The sequence below is a fragment of the Canis lupus genome, chromosome 1, assembly GCF_003254725.2.
Source record: "Canis lupus dingo isolate Sandy chromosome 1, ASM325472v2, whole genome shotgun sequence".
In the NCBI taxonomy this organism is placed as follows: Eukaryota; Metazoa; Chordata; class Mammalia; order Carnivora; family Canidae; genus Canis; species Canis lupus.
This window is the reverse complement of record NC_064243.1, coordinates 33,865,813-33,889,739: the sequence shown is the minus strand read 5'-3', so window position 1 is coordinate 33,889,739 and position 23,927 is coordinate 33,865,813. Positions and strand designations below refer to the sequence as shown.

Sequence of the window (23,927 nt, the reverse complement as noted above, 5' to 3'; positions counted from 1 at the left end):
AGCCAATTGTTCTTTTCAAGACCTTATTTACTTGAGAAAGAGACAGAGAGAGAGAGAAAGTGAGGGGAAGGGCAAAGGAAGAGGGAAAAGCAGACTCCTGCTGAATGGAAGCTTGACATGGGGCTCTATCCTAGGACTCCAAGATCATGACCCTAAACAAAGTCAAACACTTAACTAACTGAGCCACCCAGGAGCCCCCGATAACCAACTGTTCTAACATCACTTTTGAATATATATTCTTGCACACTAATCCAATGCTGCTTTCATCATTAATTCCTGTAACATGTAGCTTGATTTCCAGATTCTCTACTTTATTTCAATGATTTATTTCAGATATTTTCACATCAGATTTTAAGAGGAGCTTTTAAAATTGGGTAGGACTATAGAAGGAAGTCTGGAAACCAAGTTTAAGAGGAATATAGTATTCATTGGGCAGGTTATCTGTCTACCAGCATATAAATATTTTCCACTGTACTGTGGGGTAATTTGTCAGTTTATTATAGGTTCCTTTTTATTTTTGTTTTCAATTATGGTCAGTTCCGTTTTTTTTGGAAATCTAATAATTTAGTGTAAATAAGGAAGATTATAATCATAACACATGATAATTTTGAACTAAATTAAATCTAATATCAGCTTTCATGATAGTTTTAGCTTTATGTTTGTGCCACTATATCCAGCAGTATACAAAAAAAGGAACTGTAAAAAACCAAAAAGGGAATGTCTTCAAATTTAGATATTTTTGATAATATGAGACAATCTTGGTTCACTGGAGGATCTAGTGAACACAGACATTCAAAGAAATGTGTAAACATTCTAATATATAACACTTTCTTAAGGTAAAATTACAAAACAACACCCGAGGACAGGAAATACACTATATCTCAAAAAAAAAAAAAAAAAAAAAAAAAAAAAAAGCCAGCTGACTTACCCTGAGAAACTGTACTGAAAAGTGTGGGATCAATCGCTGGAATAGTTTGTGGAGTAGGTTGGATAGTATTACTTGCTACACCTGCATCAGAAAACCACAAATGGGTATAAAAGTTAGAATTCTTAATTATATACTAGGAATACATTTATTTATTTATTTTTTCTAAAAAGCAAATATTTATTTTTTTTAATAATAAATTTATTTTTTATTGGTGTCAATTTGCCATCATACAGAATAACACCCAGTGCTCATCCCATCAAGTTCCCCCCTCAGTGCCTGTCACCCATTCACCCCCACCCCCTGCCCTCCTCCCGTTCCACCACCCCTAGTTCGTTTCCCAGAGTTAGGAGTCTTCATGTTCTGTCTCCCTTTCTGATATTTCTAGGAATACATTTAAAAATAATCATGAAAGAATTTCATTTCTTAATTACTTTTTTGAAATTTTAAAGAATTGTAATTTGACATAGTTATTTGATGTCAGAGGCTGGTATGGAAAATATGAAGGAAAATATATTTTGAGTGTTTACACACACATGTCTAATGGAGATGGTAGTACGCCTGCATCCTATACTATTTCGTGCATTTTTCACTTAATTTTTTTTTAAGATTTAATTTATGTGATAGAGAGCATGAGCCGGGGGTGGGGGGGGTGGGGGTGGGGAAAGAAGGAGTGGAGAGGGGCAGAGAGGGAGAAGCCAGACACCCTGCCAAGCAGAGAGCCCAATGCAGGAGCCAAAGGCAGACGCTTAACCAACTGAGCCACCGAGGTATCCCTCACTTAATATGTTTTAGCAATAGTTCTAGATTCATTTATATATATATATATATATATACATATATATATATATAAACCTACACTGTTATTTTACATTGCTACATAGTGTTCCATTCCGTGTATTAATCACAATTTATAGAGCAGTCCCTACTGATGGGCATTTAGGTTGTTTCCAATCTTTTGCTACTATAGATAATACTACAGTGAATAATCTTACATATTTTGTACATAAACACACATATGTATGAATTTATTTATAGGAAAAATTTAAAGAAGTGTAACTAAAAGTCAGGTGACATACCAATTTTAAATTGACCACTTCACTGAGTATATTCTGCTTGATTTTGATAAGTGTTAACCAAATATATTGAAGTATCAACATCCAACATAACTGTCCCCACAAAAATTGCTAACTTTTAAAGACACATAATTTGATTAAAAAAAAAAGGAATGCAAATTTGAGAGGGATTTTCAGAGACTATCTAGTCAAGTCTAGTGCTTTGAAGCAGCTGTACCTAAAGCACAGGTAGGTGATTATGTAGTTTTCACATAATATTAAGAGAAAAGGTAAGTCTATGTATAACCTGCTCATGGATCAATCTAGGTATCAATGCCATTCCTACTAAGTAATTTGTATTTTTGCCTAAATTGAAATTCTCCAAATTCCTTTCTCTATGGAGAAGGAATACTTTTACTGATCAGCATTTTGTATTAACTTTTAAATGCAAGATGTACATCTTCATACAATTTGTACATCCTCATATGATTAAGTAGGCAATATTAATTAATAAAACAAAACAATTTAATTTACAGGGAGAAAATTTAGTCATGTAGTAAAATTTTATTTGAGCAATATTAAAAAAATAAGGTAGTCTGTATTATATTAAGAACTTCTGGTCATAGTCATTCAACTAAGACTTGGACTGACAACACAGGCTGTTCAACATGCCTCAGGCAGCAGTAAGAAGATGCTGCTACCATTTGTCTTGACGCACATGAGCCAAGGCCTGTCCTTTGGACAGCCATCATGACATGTTCCCATGGGGGCCTAGTGTACATGCCCAACACAAGCTTATAAATACTTGTTAAATTAGTAAAAATAGCTTCTAATTTATGTTACTTATTTTTTGAGATGCTCAAATCTATTTTCCTTTCTTTCTGGATTTGGAAAGGTCTCATTTGTCAATTTACCAATAGACTGCAATCCTCAAGACTACAATGTCTTGGGAGTGATGTGACCATAAAAACATTCATGGGGGAAAGTAGAACTGTGTTGTAAATTTCTTCCTTTCTATTATTTATCAAAAAAGAAGTATCAACAAGTAACTTGTGGTTTTCAAGTAAGTAGATGGGTACATATAGCCTATTAAATGGGATTAATACACATTCAAGAATTAGACATTACAAGATTTCTAATTAAGTACTGAATTGTTCTATTGTCTACCTGGTCTGGGGATTCCGAAAAGGGGGAAATGGGTGTTAGTCAGAAAACCAGAGAAGATTACCCAAAATTATAAATAAACAGAACCCTTAAGGGAGTAGCCTTTGGTGAGGCAGAGAAAAAGAGAGAAAGACATGTTATCTAAAAGGAACACTAGAAGCAAAGTTAAGAAAATAGGACTGGGTTGAGTAAAATCTCAGAATAATCATGGAAAATAGCATTGATAGAAATGGTTAGGACAAAATGTTAACAACTTGGAAAGTATACAGGATAACTCAAATGCAGGACTTCTCATACGTAAAAGAACAATAAAAGAGCTAAGTTTGTGAGATGAGCTGCGTTTATAATCAAAAGGCAAGCATTAATTATAACATAACTCTAATATTTAACCTATTTAAATTACTGAGATCTTCTTCATCAGTATTTATAGGCTGTATAAGCATATGTTTCAAGAGAACGAAAAAGCTGTCCACTCTATCACATCCATCTGATAGTCCACAGTGGTTGCAGCACAAGAGGCAAACACTCTGCCTTGTTAAACAATTGTTCTAGCTGCCCTCCTTGCACCCCCTGTGCTTTTTTGTGGAAGAACTAAAAACCGTATATTAGTACATACTATTCTTTTCAGCTATCTTGAGGATTTCCCTTTGATAAAAGTGCATCCTGGATCTTTATATGAGGGAAAGTAAATCAATCTTAAAGTGAGTAAGAGGGGGAAACATCTGCTATATTTATAAACTAAAAATGTTATTTCATTTGCTATTCGCTAACTATGAACTGATTTTTTTTTTTTTTTTTTACCATTTTAAATATAATAGAAAAAAAATCTGCCAGCTAGGAGGAGATTCCAATATCTCAAACCAATTTTAAGGGGCAAAATACTGTGAGAAAAGTAAATTTTGTTTTAATGGGGTTTTATTTCCTTGGAGGAAGAGACATAGAAAGGAGATGCCAAAAACATGAAATAAGAAAGACTTGAGTTCAAATTCTAGTTCTGTCACTAATAGATCTGTTTATACATTTGCATGGGAAAATTGCTTAATTTTTTTTAGTGTGTAAAGTAGTGACAGCAATATCTAATATAGTTAATATAGTTGCTGTAAGAATTAATTTATAAAACATCTATGATAATTATGTAAATGCTAAGTCTAAAAGAGTGTATATAAAAGTAACATGATAGGATCTCAACAAAGTTCCAATGTGCTCATTTGGAAGAACGAAAGGGGAAAAAAAAAATAAGGCTCATGCCAGAGTTAGGTGGATCAAGATGAACTGCTCATGCCAGAAAACTTTCTAATAGAAGACTACCTCCTTAATATCTGTGTTTATGTCTGTCAAGGATATTCTAAGCAGAAGATACTGTTAGTTTGAACATATGAAACTACTCAGATTTTATCATTTATGTTATACAGAAATAGCAATTTCATATGGTTCAACCTAATATAGCCTTCCTAGTAGAAGTAAGCTTTCTCTCTTCTATATACACACTGTATGACTATATAAAATATATGTATATATGCCTGTACCAGAACTCTGCCCTAAGATATGTTGTCTAACATGGTACCCTTTAGGCAACTTTTTTTTTTTTTTTTTTTTTTTTTTTTTTTTTAGGCAACTTTTTTTAAGGTCAATATTCTACCCTCAAAGGTGACACTTCCCTTGATTCACAAAATGATTTTAAGTATTCATTAGCTTGCTCTTAAATACCCTGTCTTTGGCACAGAGATAGGAAGGAAGAGTATAAAAAAAAGGAAAAGGAAGCTAATTTGCTGAACACTGATTTTGTGATTAGGCATAGTAATAGTGAATTTTCAAACTTTTTCTCCTTTGATAATTAAAATCACTATGAGAAGTATGATTGATTTCATTTTAGAAAGAGGCAAAACCTAGGCTGAGAGAAGGTGAATAACATCTGAGTTTGTGGTTTAGTAAGTAGTAGGAACTAATAACCAATACCATAGGACTTCAAAATGCATTTTATTCTCACTTCATCCTTTATAAAAATGGCACATCAGAGGCTGCTGGTTGGTGTTTAAATTCACTTAGAATAGTTACAGTATTTATCTAAGGCAAATACATCTAAGTACCTGGTATTGCTTCTATTATTCTACACTGGAAATACGGAGTATTTCTAAAAGAAAATATCTCCAACAGTGTTCTGTGAAATTTTACTTACAAAACAAATTCAAATTGGTCTATTAAAATAATCATACAGACTATAAAGCAAAGTCAGAGTAAAATATACAGAATAATGACAACAGAGATCAGTGTTAAAAAGATCACATTCATCAATATTCTTCAAGACAAAAATAATAGCAGTATTGGTAGATAATATAAAGTTAAAAGTTTTAAAATAGGAGGAAAGAAACTAATAATAATTGGTGCTATAACGGTCAAATAGAAAACTTTTAAATGTTAATGCAATTCGTGCAAAATAACCTAAAATGGTTTGGGTAAACTGAGGCTGAAAAAAAAGTCAGTGAAGTAATGGTGTGTTACTTAATAGAAACAGTAGAAATTAGGGTTCCAAGGATGACTTTCATCCTATGAATTTATTATTTTGAAATGTTTGTACAGTTTACTACCACAGATTACATTTATGCTGAGATAAGGGAAATATTGTAAGAACAATTTTTGGAAAAACTTCAAGATGTAAGTTATGGCTTTAAATGCCCTTCCATTTGAAGGTAAGAGTGACACTTTGTCAACAATACAAGTAAATGGAAGAGTATCTGCCTGCAATTTTAAAAATTATCTTTCATTTACTGACACTGACTCATTACTGGAAGATTGGTGTTATTAGATCTTTTCCATGTAAACACAGACATAACAGTTCTGATTTATTCAAATACAGTAGCTATCATTTCCCCTTCTTTAGGCAACTGTTTATAATATGAAAAGAAATAACCCGCAGTTATTTCAGTTGTCTATGATTCCACTGCTACTGAGATTTTATGCCTCAATGCCCGCTCCCTTCATCAATAATATCTATGTTCAAGGCAGAGGTCGGGTCCTAAGGAAATAAGGCAAGAAAAGTTAAATCTTGCTAACACAGTGGGACACTGACCAACACATCCTATAATAGACCCGCACACCTCAGTGCTAGTCTTGAACAACAATGAAGAGCAAAGAAAAGGGGAGGAGGGAGAGAGAATAGCATCACACATGAAAAGCACAGAAGCTATTCTTAGTAATAAAAAGTTAATAGTAACATATGTAACAGATTTTGTCCTTTCTCAAAACAACTAACAATTAACCTTAAAATTTCAACAAAAAAAGATTTAACATTTTTTTTGTGTGGGTTCAAATAGAATTTAAAGATCTTATGTTCATGCCTTATGACCATCACTTTATGCTTTATGACCATCACTATGAGGCATAAACACAATAAAAAGTCCAGTTCATATTTATGAAAGGGGATCAAAACTTGTTAAACTTAATTTCTTACCTGTGCTATGAGGCACTTCTGCTGGCGTATTTGCTGGAGCATGTGCACCGGGAGGAATCTGTATTCCAGTGAAGCTGCTCGATGGCATGCTGCTTGGGTCATAAGTTGAAGATGATGGCTGAGGTGGCTGAGTAGGCAGGGATGTTGCTCCAGCATCTTCATTTTCTTCAACATCTATTATATAATATATATGTAAAGTTAAACAAAGTTACTTGAAATAAAAATGCCAAACATTCTTATTTTGCTATACAGATATGAGGAACAGACCCTACAATGCAATTCTATTTAAAGCAGCTTTGATAAGCAGGCCCTAGCTCTTAAAATAATAGTTTTGTTTTCTTTTCTTAAATCACTTAATTGCACCTGACAATATGATTGTCTTCTTTTAAGTTACTACAATTCTATAAAGTCTTTGCATATAGTACATTTTTCTTAAAAACAAATTTTCTTTAAACTTTTAAACTTATGAAAAACAGTATTTTTGGTAAAACATGTCACATCTATGCTATCCCTAAGAACTTAATTTTTCTGACAGCTGCCTTTTAATCAGCATTTATTGTTCACACCAGCTATTAAATGATTACCTGTGTGTTAGTTGTTCAAAGTATTAGCTTAATCAATAAAAACAAAGGAATGAAATTTCACATTGAGTTACCTGCACAGAAAGGAGTAATGAGTTTGTTTTGATAAATTTTGAAATACAGACTTAAAATACAGTATATTAGCTAAATTTGAAAGCTACTCTGGGAAAATTAAATGTTGATAGTTTATTTAAAATGACAATTAAAAAAAATAAAAAAAATAAAATGACAATTAGCCACCTTTGGGAATCTGCATAATTTAAAATGTAGGCAAATGCAACAGATTTCTGAAATTATCAAATTTTTAGATAATATTTTTGTCTGATCATAGCCATATGACACATTCAATGAAGCTAATTTTATTTATTCATTCATTTATTCATTCATTCATTCCCTGCATCATCATTTTAATATCTCAGTATTGGCAAGTAGGGATTTAAAACAGTAATAACCATTAATTCATTAGCTGATCCAATTCCAGATCCCCCTCTGCCCAGAGTATAGCAACAAGCAATTTACACACCACAACCCTTAAACATCAAATCCTTCCTTTTTTTAAAAAAAGATTTTATTTATTTATTCATGAGAGACACAGAGAGAGAGAGAGAGAGAGGCAGAAACACAGGAGGGAGAAGTAGGCTCCTCGCAGGGAGGCCTGATGAGGAACTCGATCCCGGGACTCCAGGATCACGCCCTGGGCCAAAAGCAGATGCTAAACTGCTGAGCCACTCAGGGATCCCTCAAATCCTTCCTTATGAGAAAAAGTCATATTTATAAGTGGAAATGACAGGGTTTATTTTTTTTTTCAACAAAGATAATTTTAAACATAAAAAAAAAAAAACCTACCTACTCTGAAATACACATTTTAGTAAGTAACCTTGTAGATGTATTTATATTTTACATACACTAAAGTAATTTTGCCTTATATTAAGGAATTATAACACTTACACATCTGGGGAAGGAGCCCCTCCCTCCACTGTTTAAAAGCACTAGAAGGTGACTAAAAGCTGGTAGAAACTAGAGTGAAGATGGCCCTTTTGAGAAGAAATCTCACCAAGTAAGGTTTGCTTTCATGAGGCTTTTCACTTGCAGTGCACTCAACAGTCTGTGCAAAAGAAACAGTTGCAGAGAAGTGAGCCTTGAAACCTGTGTCTAAACTGCAACTAAACACTATGATCCTGAACTATGCATGCACACTCTGGGAAGATTCTAAAGGGTAATAGTGAAAGCAACAACCTTAAAGCTGAAAGAAAGGCAGAGTTTGAGTTCAGGTATGGTTATTAACTGCCTGCTAGAACAAGAATCAAGAACTTGCGAAGAGAATAACAAAATGCAGAAGAGCTACATAACGTTATTAACGCTAAAAATTATTAGAAATAGGAGAGGGGAGAAAATTGACCAGATTTAGGCGAACAAGAGAGTCTATAGGAGACCCCCGAGACCCAGATATCAAAATTAGCAAAAAAAAAAAAAAAAAAAAAATAACATTAAGGTTGGTGCTATAAATATATTCAAAGCCATAGAGAAAAATGTAGCCATAATGTATGAATGAGGAAAAACCCACTAGAGAAAAAAAACTATAAGAGGGGACAAAAACAAGGCAGCCCCGGTGGCTTAGCGGTTTAGCGCCACCTTCGGCCCAGGGAGTGATCTTGGAGACCCGGGATGGAGTCCCACGTCAGGCTCCCTGCATGGAGCCTGCTTCTCCCTCTGCCTGTCTCTCTCTCTCTCTCTCTGTCTCTAATAAATAAATAAAATCTTAAAAAAAGGGTGGGGGGGGGACAAAAACAGATGGGACTAATGGAAAAGAAACAATAAGAATAATAGGCTTAAATTTAGCTAAAACAATGATTACATTAAGTGGACCGAAGACTATTTTGAAGACTGATGTTGACAGACTTAAAAAACAAACAAATAAAACCAAAACCAAAAAACACCTATATGCTTTAAGACTCAGGCATGTTTATACTATAAGGATAAACAGAGATATACTGTGTAAATACCAAGCAGATGAAAGCTGAAGGGCTAAATCCAATAACGGACACAACAGACTTCGTTTCAAGGAATATTAGCAGAGATATAAGGAGAGATGTTTCAAAATGATAAAAAAAGGTCAAGTTATTAAAAAATTAAACAATTATAAAGGTGTATGTGCCTAATGTACATAAATAAACATAAATAACAAAGTTTCTAATGAAACAAAAACTGATAGACCCAGTAAAATCCCCACAGTTGGAGATTTTAATATGCTTCTATGATTCACATTCATGCAACACCACAAGTAATAAATGCAGAATACATTCTTTTCAAATGTACATGGAACAATCACCGAGACAGATCATACTCTGAACCATGAAACAAATCTTAGTAAACTCTGAAATACTGAAATCTTGCAAAATGTGTTCTCTGACCAAAAGAGAATTGAATTAGAAACCAATAGTAGTAAGATAGCTAGAGAAGTCCCAAGTATTTTTAAATTAAACAATACATTTCTAAATAATCCCTCAATAAAGAAATCACAAAGGAAATAAATATTTTGAATTGAATGATATAAATACTTGTGAATGCCATCAAATCAGTGCCTACAGGGGAGGAAACTGATGGCTTTAAGTGCTTACATTAATAAAAACCTAAAATAAAAAGTCTATTTCCCGTTAACAAGTTTAAAAAAAAACTAAGAGAAAATTAAACTTCAAGTACAAAGAAAGAACTAATAAGGATAAGACCAAACATAATGGAAATAGAAAATAAAGAAGAAAAATCTTGTTAAAACAACAAAAAACCTGAAAAATAACCAGACAGATTAGAAAAAGAGAGAAATGGATATTACAAATATTAGTAAGAGGTGCTATCAATACACATTCTACAGATATTAAAGGGATAATGAGGATAATAAGGAAATATTGAGCCAATAAATTGAAAAAACCTAAGGGAAATATCACTATCTTTTCAATGTCTGTGGGATTAGTATCATTATGAAACAGATATAAACTACCAAAAATTACCCCAAAAGAAAGAAAGAACCTGAGTAGTTCTATGTCTATTGAAGAAATTTAATTCATAGCAAAAAAACTCCCTACAAAGAAAATGCCTGACATAGATAAATTGAGTGGCAAGTTCTATCAAATATTTAAGAGATAATATCAACCTTATGCAAACATGTAGAGAAAACAGAAATAACCACTGTAGGTATTTAAAAAAATAGCCAGCTGGAATTAGGACTGATACTGCATTGAATTTATAGATCAATTTAGGGAGAATTTATACCTTAACAAAATGGAGTCTTTCATTACATGAATATATTATTCCATTTATTAAGCTTCCATTAATCTTCATCACCAGTATTTTGTATTTTTCAGAGTAGAGATAATTGTGCCTCTTTCATTAAATTTATTTTCAAGTATTTGGCTTATTTTCATTCCCTTGTTTACTTCTAATATATGAAATACAGTTGATTTTTGTATAATGATGTTGTATTGCACAACCTTGTTAAATTTACCTCTTCTGGTGGTTGCTTTATAGATTCCTTGGGAGTATAATCATGTTATCTGCAAAGAGAGACAGTTCTGCTCCCTTTCCAATCTTTATATCTTTTTTTTTCTTGTGTTGCACCAGCACTGATATTTACATCCATTGTTTTGTTTTGTTTTTGGCCCTGTCTCATACTAAGGAATTGTTTGTTTGGGTTTTTTTTTCCTAGGGAGCTGGATTCTTTTGTCATAAATGAATATTAAATCTTATCAAGTGATTTTTATACATATATTGAAGTTATCATATAGTTTTTCTCCTTTATTCTATCAATATGAGTCACATTGATTTTCATATGTTAAATCAACTCTGCACTCCTTGGTAAACCTTATTTGGTCATGATGTATTAAATATCCTTATATATGGCTAGATTTTATTTGGATACTAAGGATCTTTGTGTCTCTGTTCAGGTTTATGAGGTTTTGCCATAAGAGTTACACTGACCTCATAAATTGACAGCGGTTATACAGAGACATAGGCGGAGAGAGAAGCAGGCTCCATGCAGGGAGTCCAATGTGGGACTTGATGCTGGGATTCCAGGATCATGCCCTGGGCCAGGGGCAGGCACTCTACCACTGAGCCACCCAGGCATCCCAGCAAACAGTAAGTTTAAACTGGTATCAGTAGATGCTAAAGACAGTGGAGTAATGTTTCATTCAAAATAGGATATTTACATGGTCTCAAAGGGACCTATTCCACAATAACTTATTAATAACACAAACAGCTTATTAATAACAAAGGAATATTGTTTTAAACAGTAATAAGCCAATATTTCATCCGTATTATATACTCCCATTGTGAGATAGAGGACACAATCTCATTCTGGGGTACTTCTGTTAAACATGTATAACTGTAATTATAAGGCAACATTAGACAAACCCAAGTTGAGGCACAGTCTATAACTAACTAGCCTATACTCTTCAAAAAACATTGGGCCAAGAAACACCTAGAAAGGTTGAAGAACCATTCCAGGTTAAAGGAACTAAGGAGACATGAAAGTTAGATGTAGGGGTTGATCCTGGACTATACCTTGGACAAGGGACAAAAAGCAACAAAGGAGATTATTGAATCAATTTATATTTGAATGAAGTACTTAGAAATAAAAGAGCATATTTCCAATTCATTTTCAAATACTTCAAAAAATGTATCTATGCAAAATTATATCCTTTCATAGAACCATAAACCAATTCTGAGGAAATACTGTTAAAAGTTATGACATTAACACTAGATTAGGGCACTTTAAGATTACATTTTAGATGAATAATGTATGGACTTATTTTACATATCCTATGTTCTCCAACTGCAGGTCTTAATTAGCAGCAAATATTTAATGAGAATAAAAAATGTTGAAGTTAACTGTATCTTACAGTTTCCCGAAAGAGCGAAATTTTAATCAGTAAAATATGAGATAAGAAATTACTTGTTTAGTTTTTATTGAATATAGGTTAATAACAACTACTTAAAAATAATGCCATTTTCAGATACAGAATTGAGACTGACATGTGAACCCAGAGTTTGAATGTTAGAATTCCCTTCATTTGAGCCTTATTTTTTTCTTAGAACACTTCTTTTGTACTACTCATAATGGCTTCCTTATGTACTTTTTGACAATATGACTTAATTTCACAGAGCAGTATTTTCAGGAATAAGTGTATTTCTCTTTTTTCTTACTGTAAATTAACTAAGGTGTGATAACTATTATTTTTTAATGGAAATTCAATTCCAGAGTAAAAGAAAATTAGAGTTTTGTTAAACATAATACTTTTTATACCTTCAGTTAATTTAAGAACACAAAAGAATATAATGGTATTTTGAGAAAAAAAATTAAGGTTTTAAAGACTACTTTTCTCTTATATATTCAGATTTAAGGACATCCTCTTAGACCATAACCACTTGATTAAGTTACCAGGTAATATTTTAAGTTATTTTGAAAAAGCATACAGTGAAAACATTCTCTTTTATTTTTAAAAGGATTATTGGTATTCTGTAACTCCAATTTTTTACTACCTAGAAGCTCTATAAAAACTGAATAAGGAACACAAATTATAAGCTCCCCTTAAGCAAATATTTGGAAAACAAAACAAAAATTATATATATCTTTATATATATATATCTAATCATCTATTAAGTTAGTATTATAAAGAGCCTGAAATAACCATTTTACAACAAATCATGATAATAATAAAAATGTAGTACTTTCAAGGGCAAAAGTTAAAAATGTTGATATTAAAGAAGTCACTGATACTGAATGTCTAAAAAAAACCCCACTGATTAATTAGGTACTTCAATGTCCCTAAAATGACACATCTGAAATGCTACTGAAATGTAAAATATGTTTAAAACAAAAAAGGTATTTTCATCGCATATTTAAAAATATACACATAACCATATATAAGAAGTATCTTCCAAGTCAGATGTTTAAAGGTAATGACAGATCTAACATTATTATATTTATTACAAAGATGTAAAAGTCATCTTAAATATAATCAGATAATAGAAGTGGTTCAGCTTCAGTTTCCAATGTAATGTAATTCCTAAATGTGAAAAAAGGTTTTATCTTTGGCTGTAGTTTTGTTTTTTGTTTTTTTCTAAGATTTTATTTATTTATTTATTTGTTTATTTGTTTATTTATTTATGAGAGACACAGAGAGAGGCAGAGACACAGGCACAGGCAGAGAGAGAAGCAGGCTCCATGCTGGGAGCCCAATATGGGACACAATCCCGGGACTCCAGGATCACGCCTTGAGCTGAAGGCAGGCGCTTAATCACTGAGCCACCCAGGCGATCCTGGCTGTAGTTCTTAAGCTATCCATCTTCCCTGGTTGAAGAAACATTTTACTTTGGCTTCATCTCTTGCTTTTAGGCTGACAATTCCCAAGTTCTACTTTTAGCCCAGAATTTTCTCCTGTCATCTTTGGAAGGAGACCTTGCCAGTTGGGAGTTCTACAAGTAGTAATCACAGGAGCATCTCAGTATCTTCTCTTAATTTTTCCCACCAAACTTGCTCATCTTAGTCATTTCTTTGAAAGGCTGGAAACTTAGGGACCATCTTACATTTCCTCCCTTATTAAAGTGTTCTGTGTTCTACTGATTACACTTCCTTTTCTTTATCCCATGGCCAGTGTCTCACCCAGGCTTTTGTTATTTATAATTTGGGGGGATCCCTGGGTGGTGCAGCGGTCTGGCGCCTGCCTTTGGCCCAGGGCGTGATCCTGGAGACCCAGGATCGACTCCCACATCGGGCTTCCGGTGCATGGAGCCTGCTTCTCCCTCTGCCTATGTCTCTGCCTCTCTCTCTCTCTCTGTGACTATCATAAATAAATAAAAATTTAAAAAATAAAAATATAATTTGGGTCATAAGGACGCCTGAGTAGCTCAGCAGTTGAGTGTCTGCCTGCCAGGAGTCTGGGGATTGAATTCCACATCAGGCTCTTCTCATGGAGCCTGCTTCACCCTCTGCATGTGTGTCTGCCTCCCTCTCTCTCTCTCTCAATCTCTCTTTGTCATGAATAAATGAATAAAATCTTTTTAAAAAAAATTGAGGTCACTAGTAGCCCCTGAATTCATCTCACAATCTACAGAATTATCTTTCTCCAATTCATTCTCAAAGATTCACTCTCCCCACACACTGACCTTCCAGTCTTAACCAGTCCTAAATCTGCCTCCCTGATGCTTTTGAAGATGTGTTTTGTTTTGAAATTGTAGCATCCTTTCTTTTTGTTTACCTGACTGAACTCAACTTCTCTTTTGAGGCTCAGCTCAGGAAAAATCTCTTACTACCATGTATTATAACTGCTTATTAAACCTATTGCTCCCCAGGAGAATATAAGTTCTTGTAAGTAAAGGATTGTGTCTTTTATTCATTCCCGGTACCCAGCTAACGCTGACAAATGATATTAAAAAAAAGTTTCTTTAAAAATGAATGAAAGACAATTACATTTTAAAAATCCAAGAAGAAAGGCATGTCCTGGGAAGTGGGAGTTCATTCCAAATTTAGGGCTCTACCATCATGTGTACAGCACAGAACTGTTCCTCATAACATTGATTCTCTGTTCTCAAGAGAATGTGAAATTATAATAGTTATGTCAACTAGCCGAGAAATTTTCTTATAATATTCAATGGGGTAGAAAATATGTATTAAGTCTTATAATCAAATGATGAACTTGTTAAAGGAAAAAAATGAATCTGTTTAAATGCAGAACAAGAACACAGACTTTAGAACTAGAAATATATGGGTTCAAATCTTGAGTTTCATGAACTAGTTATCAGCGCTTGAATAGGGATGCCCAGCTATCTTCAGAAGTTATGAGAATTAAATTAGCTAATATATATGTAAAATATTTAGTATAAAGCATAATACCAAGTACAATGCATAATACCAAGTGCTCCATAAATTATAAATATTAACATGAATTATTTAAGTGCTATATGTTTTATTATAAGATTTTATATACATACATAAAATAGCTCTGCAGAAATTCAGATGAAAGAGAAAACATCACAGATAGGCAGCATTCAGATAGGTAGAAAAAATGAACAATTTAGGAAGGGGAGATGGTTTTATAATTAAAGAAAGAGACAAAGGCACTTTCTGGCTCTTAACACCTATGACTATAATAAAGGGAATATATATATAGGTACTATGAAATGAACTGTGTCCCTCTAAAATTCATATGGTCAAGACCTAATCACCAATGTGACTGTATCTGGAGATAGGATCTTCAGAAGGTAACTAAGGTTAAATTAGTCATAAGAGTGGAGTCCTATTCTAATAAAAAATGTAGCCTTATAAGGAGGAAGAAAGATCTGTCTCTCTCTCCATTATATGAGAACAAAGAGAAAGCTGATGTCTGAAAGCCAGAAGTGGGCACTGACCAGCACTGAACAGATCTTGGACTTTCCGCCCTCTAGATCCCTGAGAAAATAAATGCTACCCCAGTCTATGGTGTTTTGTTGTGGCAGCCTTACCCACATAACACAGTATGAAACAGAAACAAAATAAAAATGGTGAGTAGGTTGATGGCACATTGTGGTGACACTTGCTTGGTAGCCTGACGACCTTGGATATTTTTTTGTGGACACTTGTTAACAGGACAGACATAAAATATTCCTGATTATGGTCAGTATTAAAGTAGGAAAGGAAGTATGTAGAAAACACATGCATTGGGTATTAAACAAACAAACAAACACCCCAAACACACACAGGACTCAAGAGTAGGAGAGCCAGGACTCAAGTTCTAGTTCTCATTTGTGGTTCTATATCCTTAGGCAATCACTAAGCCACATGGAACCTCAACTTCCTCCTTTGTTCAACTGTAATGACATAATCTATTCCCAAGGGATTTCAAGGATCTGAGATATGTGAAAATGATTTGTTACTTTAAGGTGCTTTATGAATGCAAGGTATTTATTACAGAAAATGACTGTAAGAAGAATTCCATGTGAAAAAGGCTTAAAACATTAGATAAGGACATATCATGAAGTATGTTTCAGCAATAGATAGCAAAAGGTTAGCCTAAAATGCTGTATAAAAGCTTGCAACTTTAGAGGCTAAACTGCAAAATAATTTACACAGAGTATTCATATATAAAACTGCATTGTACCTTTTTCACCAAATGGCACTGTAACATTCCAAATAGTCTTCTGATTAATAAATTAATAGAACAAAAAGGTTCTCTTCTCTTCCCCACTTGTTCTCTCCTCCCATCCCCTTTGGTCTTTTAAAGGCAGGTTTACTGAGGTATAATTTACATACAGTAAATTTCATACTCCTTGGGTATACAGTTTTGACATAAAGCTTATATAATGTATAACCACTACTTCTGGCCATTCCCAAACCTTTCCCATGTTCCTTTATAGGAAATCCCTTCCTTACCCCCGAGGTTTCTGTCCCTAGAGCTATGCCTTCTCTAGAAAGTTATATAAATACAATAATATAGTATATGTAGCCTTCTGGGCCTGGCTTTTTCAGTTAGCATAATGCTTTTGAAATCGGTCCCTACCATATTGCTGCAAATATCAACAGCTGAGGGCATGTGAATTATTTCTAGTTTTTGCCAATTACAAGTAAAGCTGCTATAACAGCTATGTACAGGCCTTTGTGAGGACATATGCTTGCATTTCTCTGGGGGGTAAAAAAATACCTAGAAGTGGGGCTGCTAGATATTATGTCAAGTGTATTTTTAATTTTATGTAAAACTGCCAAACTGTTTTCCTTTTCTTTTCCCATGAGTAATGTATGAAAGTTCTAGCTACCTGGCATTCTCATCAGTACTTGGGAGTATTAGCTTATTCAATTTTAGCCCTAGATTCTAGTGGTATGATGCATCTTGCTATAATCTTAATTTATTTTTCCCTAATGACTAACAATTTCAGCATCTTTTCATGTGCTTCTTTGCTACCCATTCATTCTTAACTGATCTATGGCAACACTCAACTGTTACATTTTGTTGTGGACACTTGAACAACGCGTACATATAAATATACCACTATGCAATATAGTTGGCATTTGGAAAATAGGACAGCAGATATATGCAGAAATCACCAAAATGGCCTAAAACAACTAAAATATTTATTTCACCAGCACATTCATTCACTGGGCATTGAGAAAAAAAAAAAAAATCTAATAAGATTAATTCCCATAGAAGAGTAGTGCCAACAAGTCATCTCCAGTACCAGGGCTGGTGGGCTTTCACGAAAAAAAAATCTAGAAAGCATTTAAAAGAAAAGAAAATTATAAGGCAAATCAAAATGTCCCAAAGCATAAAAACAACCCACTAGAAATCTTCAGATTATACTTATGAAGGAGAACACTGACATCAAAAAATAAAACTGTAGACCAGTCTTACTTATGAATGTCAAAATACTAAATGATATAGTAGTAGTGAACTGAATCCAGCAATATAACGATAAAAAAACCAAAACAGAGCCAAGTGAGGATTACACAACTTAAAGGTGGTTCAATTTTAGGCAATCTTTTAATAGAATTCACTATAATAACAGATCTAAAGAGATGGATTAGACTGGAGTCCAGCCAATAGGTTGGCTGCCTGTTTTTGTAAGTAAAGTTTTATTGGAACAGAGACATCTCATTTGATTACATATTGCCCATGGCTACTTTTGCACTACAAAAGCAGCTGAGAAGTTGCAACAAAGACCTTTTGGTCTAGAAACCTAAAATACTTACTATCTGACCATCTGAACAAAAACTCATGCATTTAGTGATCATTTTCACAGATGTCTAAAAGTTGTATAACAAAATGCAAGGATCACCTAGAATTTTAACTTAGAATACAGTGGTTATTCTCCTAACAGTCAGTTTCCTATTTGTCTAATCAATAAAACAAGTGAAAAATATTTTTCATTTTCTTTTCAATTACATATTAACTAAAAAGTGAAGTGAAATGATGAGACACTTTTTTTCATGATACAATTTTATAAACTAATTAATGGTGAAACTTTCATGCATTTATTAAGTCAAAACAAAACTGAGGTGCAGAAGTATGTATATTACCAATTGTATAAAAAAAGGGAGGATGTGTATTCCTATTTATTTGTAAATTCAAAAAAAAAATCTGTAAAGGGACAGGAAATGCTATAGAAATAGTATTTACTTATTTGGGTTTTGGTAGAATCTGGGTAAATCAGGGATGTGGTGGAAATGAGAAATTCATTTCTTATTTTTTTATATTCTCTATAAATTTTGAACTATGTGAATGGACTACCTACCCCTCTGACAAAAAAAGAAATCCACCTCAAATAGATATGTAAAAATAATAGTATTCTATTATTTTGGAAATATTTTATAAATTATAAATGGATTACCTGTTCCATATAAGAATGAAATCTGATTACAGGTAGAAGATGGCCATGCCATCTTGTTGACTAAGAGCAATTTGGCCTTAATCTCTTACTGTCCCTGAATTTATTTTACACTTAATTTTCATGGATTTTGTACCTGATGGGACAAATGAAAATATATAGTTTCTTCCAAAAACTTCAGATGATATTCTAAACAATTATGTTTCTACTAAATCATTTTACTTAAATAAATACATACCATTATCTTCTTCAATTCCAACAGGCCCTGCTTGAGGAGTCTCTCCATTCTTTAAGCAATTATGGATATATGTTGCCTTCCACCTTGCATATTTTCTGTGTTTCACATTCTAGAAAGAATATTTTCATATCAATATTACATTGCAGTATAGAAATCAAATAAAATATACACTTATGATAACCTACATGATTTTTCTGGGATAAAACCCATTTCTGCATGTTATATCTCTGAAAGAAATCTGGCAACCTCCCCACTACCACTGGGTTCTACTAACTGTCCTCAAAACATATGCCTAGTTCTCTCTTACAATTTTCTATCTCAAAAAAGGTCTGCAATGGAAATACGGGAGTGTCCTTCCAGCAAAACTTGTAATTTTTATGCATAGGGGAGAACTAGACTAAATGGAATTCTAAAATTAAATATAAAAGATAGTAAGAGTAGATTGAGCTATTTCCACCAAAGAAGAAAAAAACTGATCTGTACACATCTATGAAAACACGTTTGTGAAAACAAAAGGAAAACTAAGGTAATGTAGTGGTTAAAACAAACAAACAAACAAACAAACACTAGACAGCTAACTAGGCAAGCCCATAGCATGCTATTTATCAGCTCTGAATGTCAGTTACCCCAATTCCAAAAAGGGGAAAATAATACCTCATGGGGTTGTTTTAGGAAATGAAAATATCAGTAAAGAATCTGCTAGAGTTGCCTCTTCTTTCCTGCCTTAAACTTTATGCTGTACACTATAAAATTAAGACAACGATTTTCTTTAAATATAAAAGTAAAATAAGTTAGAATTTTGGATAGGTTAGTAATTTTTAGTGTATATTTCAATTGACCTTTATGACACTCACAGACCAGTGGTACTGGTATCTACTGGCAGCTTGTAGAAATGCATAATCTTTAAACACATCCCAGACCTCATATATCAGAGAATCTGCACTGTAACAAGATCCCCAGGTGATCTGCATGCACATTAGAGTTTGAAATAACACACTTTTCACTATGTTGAAAACAACTGTAATGTACCTTTGCAAAGACCAACTGACAAATACAGTATACAGCAGATACTTAGTGGAGTATTTTACAAAAAATTATCTATATACTACTACAAATAAGTATATAGGAACCTAAAAGAAGTAACCCCCAAATTACCTACTTTGTATCATATTTAATTTCCCTTTTCATATCAAACAAGCTCTTCTGTATTCCACTAAAAACAACTTTTCTACATTGATTTCCATTTTCTTCCAGGTATGATTTTAATTTATTCTACTACACAAAATGCTTTTCAAAAAAAGCATCCACATTTAATGTTTTCACTTCTTCACCAGTTAATTCACTCTAGAGAGAAAAAAGTTTCTTTCTTTTCTGTTTGGTTATTTTCATCACATAAAAGGTCAGAGAATATGAATATGCCATGCCTTTTAGTGGCAGTGAGCCCAAATGTGCCAGCCCACAGTTCACTTAGGAAGGAATGCACTCACTGTCACCAACAGCTCTTTCCACGCTGGTAAATCCAACAGACACTTGGAGGCATCATCTTACCCAAACGTCTCAGCAGCATACAAAACACTGAACCATTTCAAACTTTGTGAAATATTCTCTATTCTTATTTTTTAAAAATATTTATTTATTCCTGAGAAACAGAGACAGAGAGGCAGAGACACAGGCAGAGAGAGAAGCAGGCTCCATGCAGGGAGCCCAATGCGGAACTTGATCCTGGGATTCTGGGATCACTCCCTGAGCCAAAGGCAGACGCTCAACCGCTGAGCCACCCAGGCATCCCATATATTTCTGGTTTTTGTGACACTCTGTTCTTCTGCTTTCTTTCCTATGTTTGGCTACTAATCATCTATCTCATCTCCAAATAAATTTATGCATCCTGTTCTAACAGATACTGTAAACTTGGGAGGAGGGGAGAGGTTCAATCAATGATGATTCATATGCAATTTTAAATATGAATTATGTTTCAGTATCATTAAATACTAGGAAAGCCATTTACTAATGAAGGCAATTTACTTCAAATTTCCAGTGATTTAAAGTTTCCCTGTTTTGGGGAAAAACCTAAGACATAAAACCTCAACATTTTTTAGGCTTCTGAAATAATGGCTATCAGGACCTTCAGACAGTCAATAGGGGAGAAGTCAGTTAATACACTGACTTCTGCCCTTAGAGAGCTGATCATCTTGTTATGGATATACATCTAAAATACAAAAGAATATTGCTATAAAAATATAGTAGGTAGAAAGTATTGAACTTGTTTTAATACTTGTGGACCAACATCTTTATATCACCCTATAAGTTATGAAGCACTTAGACATTTTTCTCGTATTTGGTCCTGACAATAACCTTGACAATGAGGCAAGTCACATTTTACTCCAAGGCTCTGAGACATTAAAAGACTGGGTCAATGTTAAATACAGTTTAGCCTGGCATTCAAGGCCTCCCACATTGTGGATTCTGCTTTAATCTACTCTACTTCCTACTACGCAGATGAGATTCTGTCCTCATCTGCAGTCTTTTCTCATGCTAGTCTTCCTCTTCTGACAAAAGTCTTAAGCTCGGTTCAAATGTTCACTCCCTTATCAACCTCCTTGACTACCATCAAGTCAATTAATCATTTATTCAAGTCAGTTACAGATGTTAAGTGCTGGGGATGAACAAGGTAGGTCTGAGCTTTGGAGTCCAAAGTGAAAGCTAGGTAATAATTTCCATCACTAAATGTGGCATCTGTACTACCTGAAGTCTATATTTTCTTCACCTTTCTCTCTTTATGATTCTACAATCCCATTATTAGAAATATGAGGAAATGGCAGTACAAAAGTAAATGACTTATCCAAAGTCACACTATTTTGCAGTGAAGCTATCCACTCAATTCAGGGCTGCCTCAATAAGCTACAATTAGCATACTACACTTTGCAACTTAGATGGGAATATATGAATTAAGGGAAAACTGGTTTAAAACTGGTTTAAATATTTAATACATATTAGTATGGGTTATAATGTGGTATACATAAAGAGGACCCTTTTGAAAGAAAATGAATAACAGATTATTCTTGGCCTGAAATAATTTAACACTGTCTAAAGACTAAGTTGGGTTAAGTTGTATTGTGGTCACTTTAAGAGGTTCCTTCATTCCTAATTTCATAATAAAAAATAGTGTAAAGATGTTTAAACCAGATTGGGTTCCTTCATTAGTATGTGAAGCTTAAAAACATGACTCTAACCTGAGATGGCTTCATTTTAGTAAATACATTTTACAAAATTTCCTCTGAGCAGATAAATCAATACAACAGTTTATTTTTTATTCCGCGCTATTTTCAAGACACCCCTGCAAACTGGAGCCTATAAAACTTCACAGAAAATTTTGGCAGTTGTAACTCAAAATTAATTCGCTTTTTAATTTTGGCCTTGAATCTTTAAAATAAAGGATGCTTGATATCCAACAATATTTTAAGAGGAAATTTTCAAGATGTCAATATTTTTAAGATCTTTTAACTCCTTTTGGCTGATTAGACATCCTTTCTGGGAAACAGGAATTACAAAAGGAACTTTTACTTTTGTCTCTGGCCTCTAAGTTCCTGTTTTGTAACTGGATTTATGAGAATCACTGACAACTGCACATTTTGGCCACTAGAGTCAGCGGTGCTAAGAATTTTCATTCGTCTTAAATTGTTTGTACTTGTTACACCGAAGAAGGATTGGTTAGCAAACACCAACCACAGGCTACACCAGGGGTTCTCAAATCTGGTGCATATAAAAATCACAGGAGGAAAAAATAATAAAAAAAAATTCTTAGCACAAACTATAGGAAATCTAAACTACAAAAAAATCTATAGAAAAATCAAACTATAGAAAATCAAACCATTTTCTATTGTCATGCCAAAAAGCCACTTTGAAACAGAATGCTCCAGTACTTCCTCTTAGATTTTGTCTTTTTTAAAAATATTTTATTTATTTATTCATGAGAGAGAGAGAGAGAGAGAGAGAGAGAGACAGAGACACAGGCAGAGGGAGAAGCAGGCTCCATGCAGGGAGCCTGACATGGGACTTGATCCCGGGACTCCATGATCGGCCCCAGGCTCAAGGCGGCGCTAAACCGTTGAGCCACTTGGGCTGCCCTTGGATTTTGTCTTGAACCTACCTAGTCAAGTTTTTATCCCCAATAAACATAATTGCTTCTGTCAGGTTGCAGATTATTTCTTTCTTGCAAAATCCAAAGCTTAGAGGTCATTTGACTTGACTTTATCAGCATGAAAAGTTGAGCACTTGCTCCTCCTTGCAAGGTCCTTTTACTTCCTTTCCCAGTAGCAAGGTCTTGTGATTTTGCCTTGTGTGGGTGCTCCTGATTCTTCCTATCGACAGGGTGGGGAATGCCACAGGCTTCAGTTCTTGGACTTCCAGTCTTCTCTTCTGACACTTCACCTGGGTGATATCATCCAGTCTAATGGCTTTAAATATCACCTTCTGCTGTCAACTCCCAATTCGTATCTTCTGCTCAGTTCTCTCTTGTGAACTTCCAACTCACCTCAATATTTCATTTGTACATCTCATAATTCAAAGCAATCAAAGTTCAACACCAACTTCTGATGTTCTCCCATTAAATTTGTTCCTCCATATGTCAGTAAATGGCAGCTTCATTGTTTAGTTGTTCAAGCCCAAACCACTGGAGTCATTTTGAGTCCTCTATTTCTCTTACAATCTACCAATGAATCTTTTAAAGTCTGTGGGCTCTCCATTCAAAATATATTCAGAGTCCAACCACTTCTCACCACCTCTTCTACTGCAAATTCTTTTTCTGAGCCAGAATTACTTCTCACTTTGATTATTTAAAAATGAACTAATGGGTCTCTCTACTTCCATCCTTGATCATTAGAATGGAAGAAATACTTATTTATGAAACATTTTAAAAACAGCATTTAAATCCCATCAATTCTGGTTGAACTCTTCTTCCTTACCCTTACCTGCTATCAATCTCTTCTCTCACTCCAGATTCAGCTACATTATCTTCATTGATACTTCTTAAACTTGAACAGACCCTCTTTACTATCTCAAAAGGTTTGCATTTTCTCTTGCCTCTTTCTGAGTATCTTTACATTTCATTCCCTTACCTTCTTCAAGGCATTGCTAAAATGTTACTTCTCAGCGAAGCCATCCCCAACCA

The 23,927-nt window shown here is 33.9% G+C and overlaps 1 protein-coding gene across 1 annotated transcript in view; it reads right to left on the bottom strand.

Moving 5' to 3' along the window:
- Positions 1-23,927, bottom strand: part of VTA1 (vesicle trafficking 1) — a 65,877-nt gene that overhangs the window by 5,924 nt on the left and 36,026 nt on the right. Inside the window, exons 5-7 of the mRNA XM_025422430.3 lie at positions 18,761-18,869; positions 6,593-6,766; positions 929-1,009 (exon numbers count right to left, since the gene is read on the bottom strand). Of these exons, the coding sequence (XP_025278215.1) occupies positions 929-1,009; positions 6,593-6,766; positions 18,761-18,869 (364 nt within the window). The remainder of the gene's footprint in view (positions 1-928; positions 1,010-6,592; positions 6,767-18,760; positions 18,870-23,927) is intronic.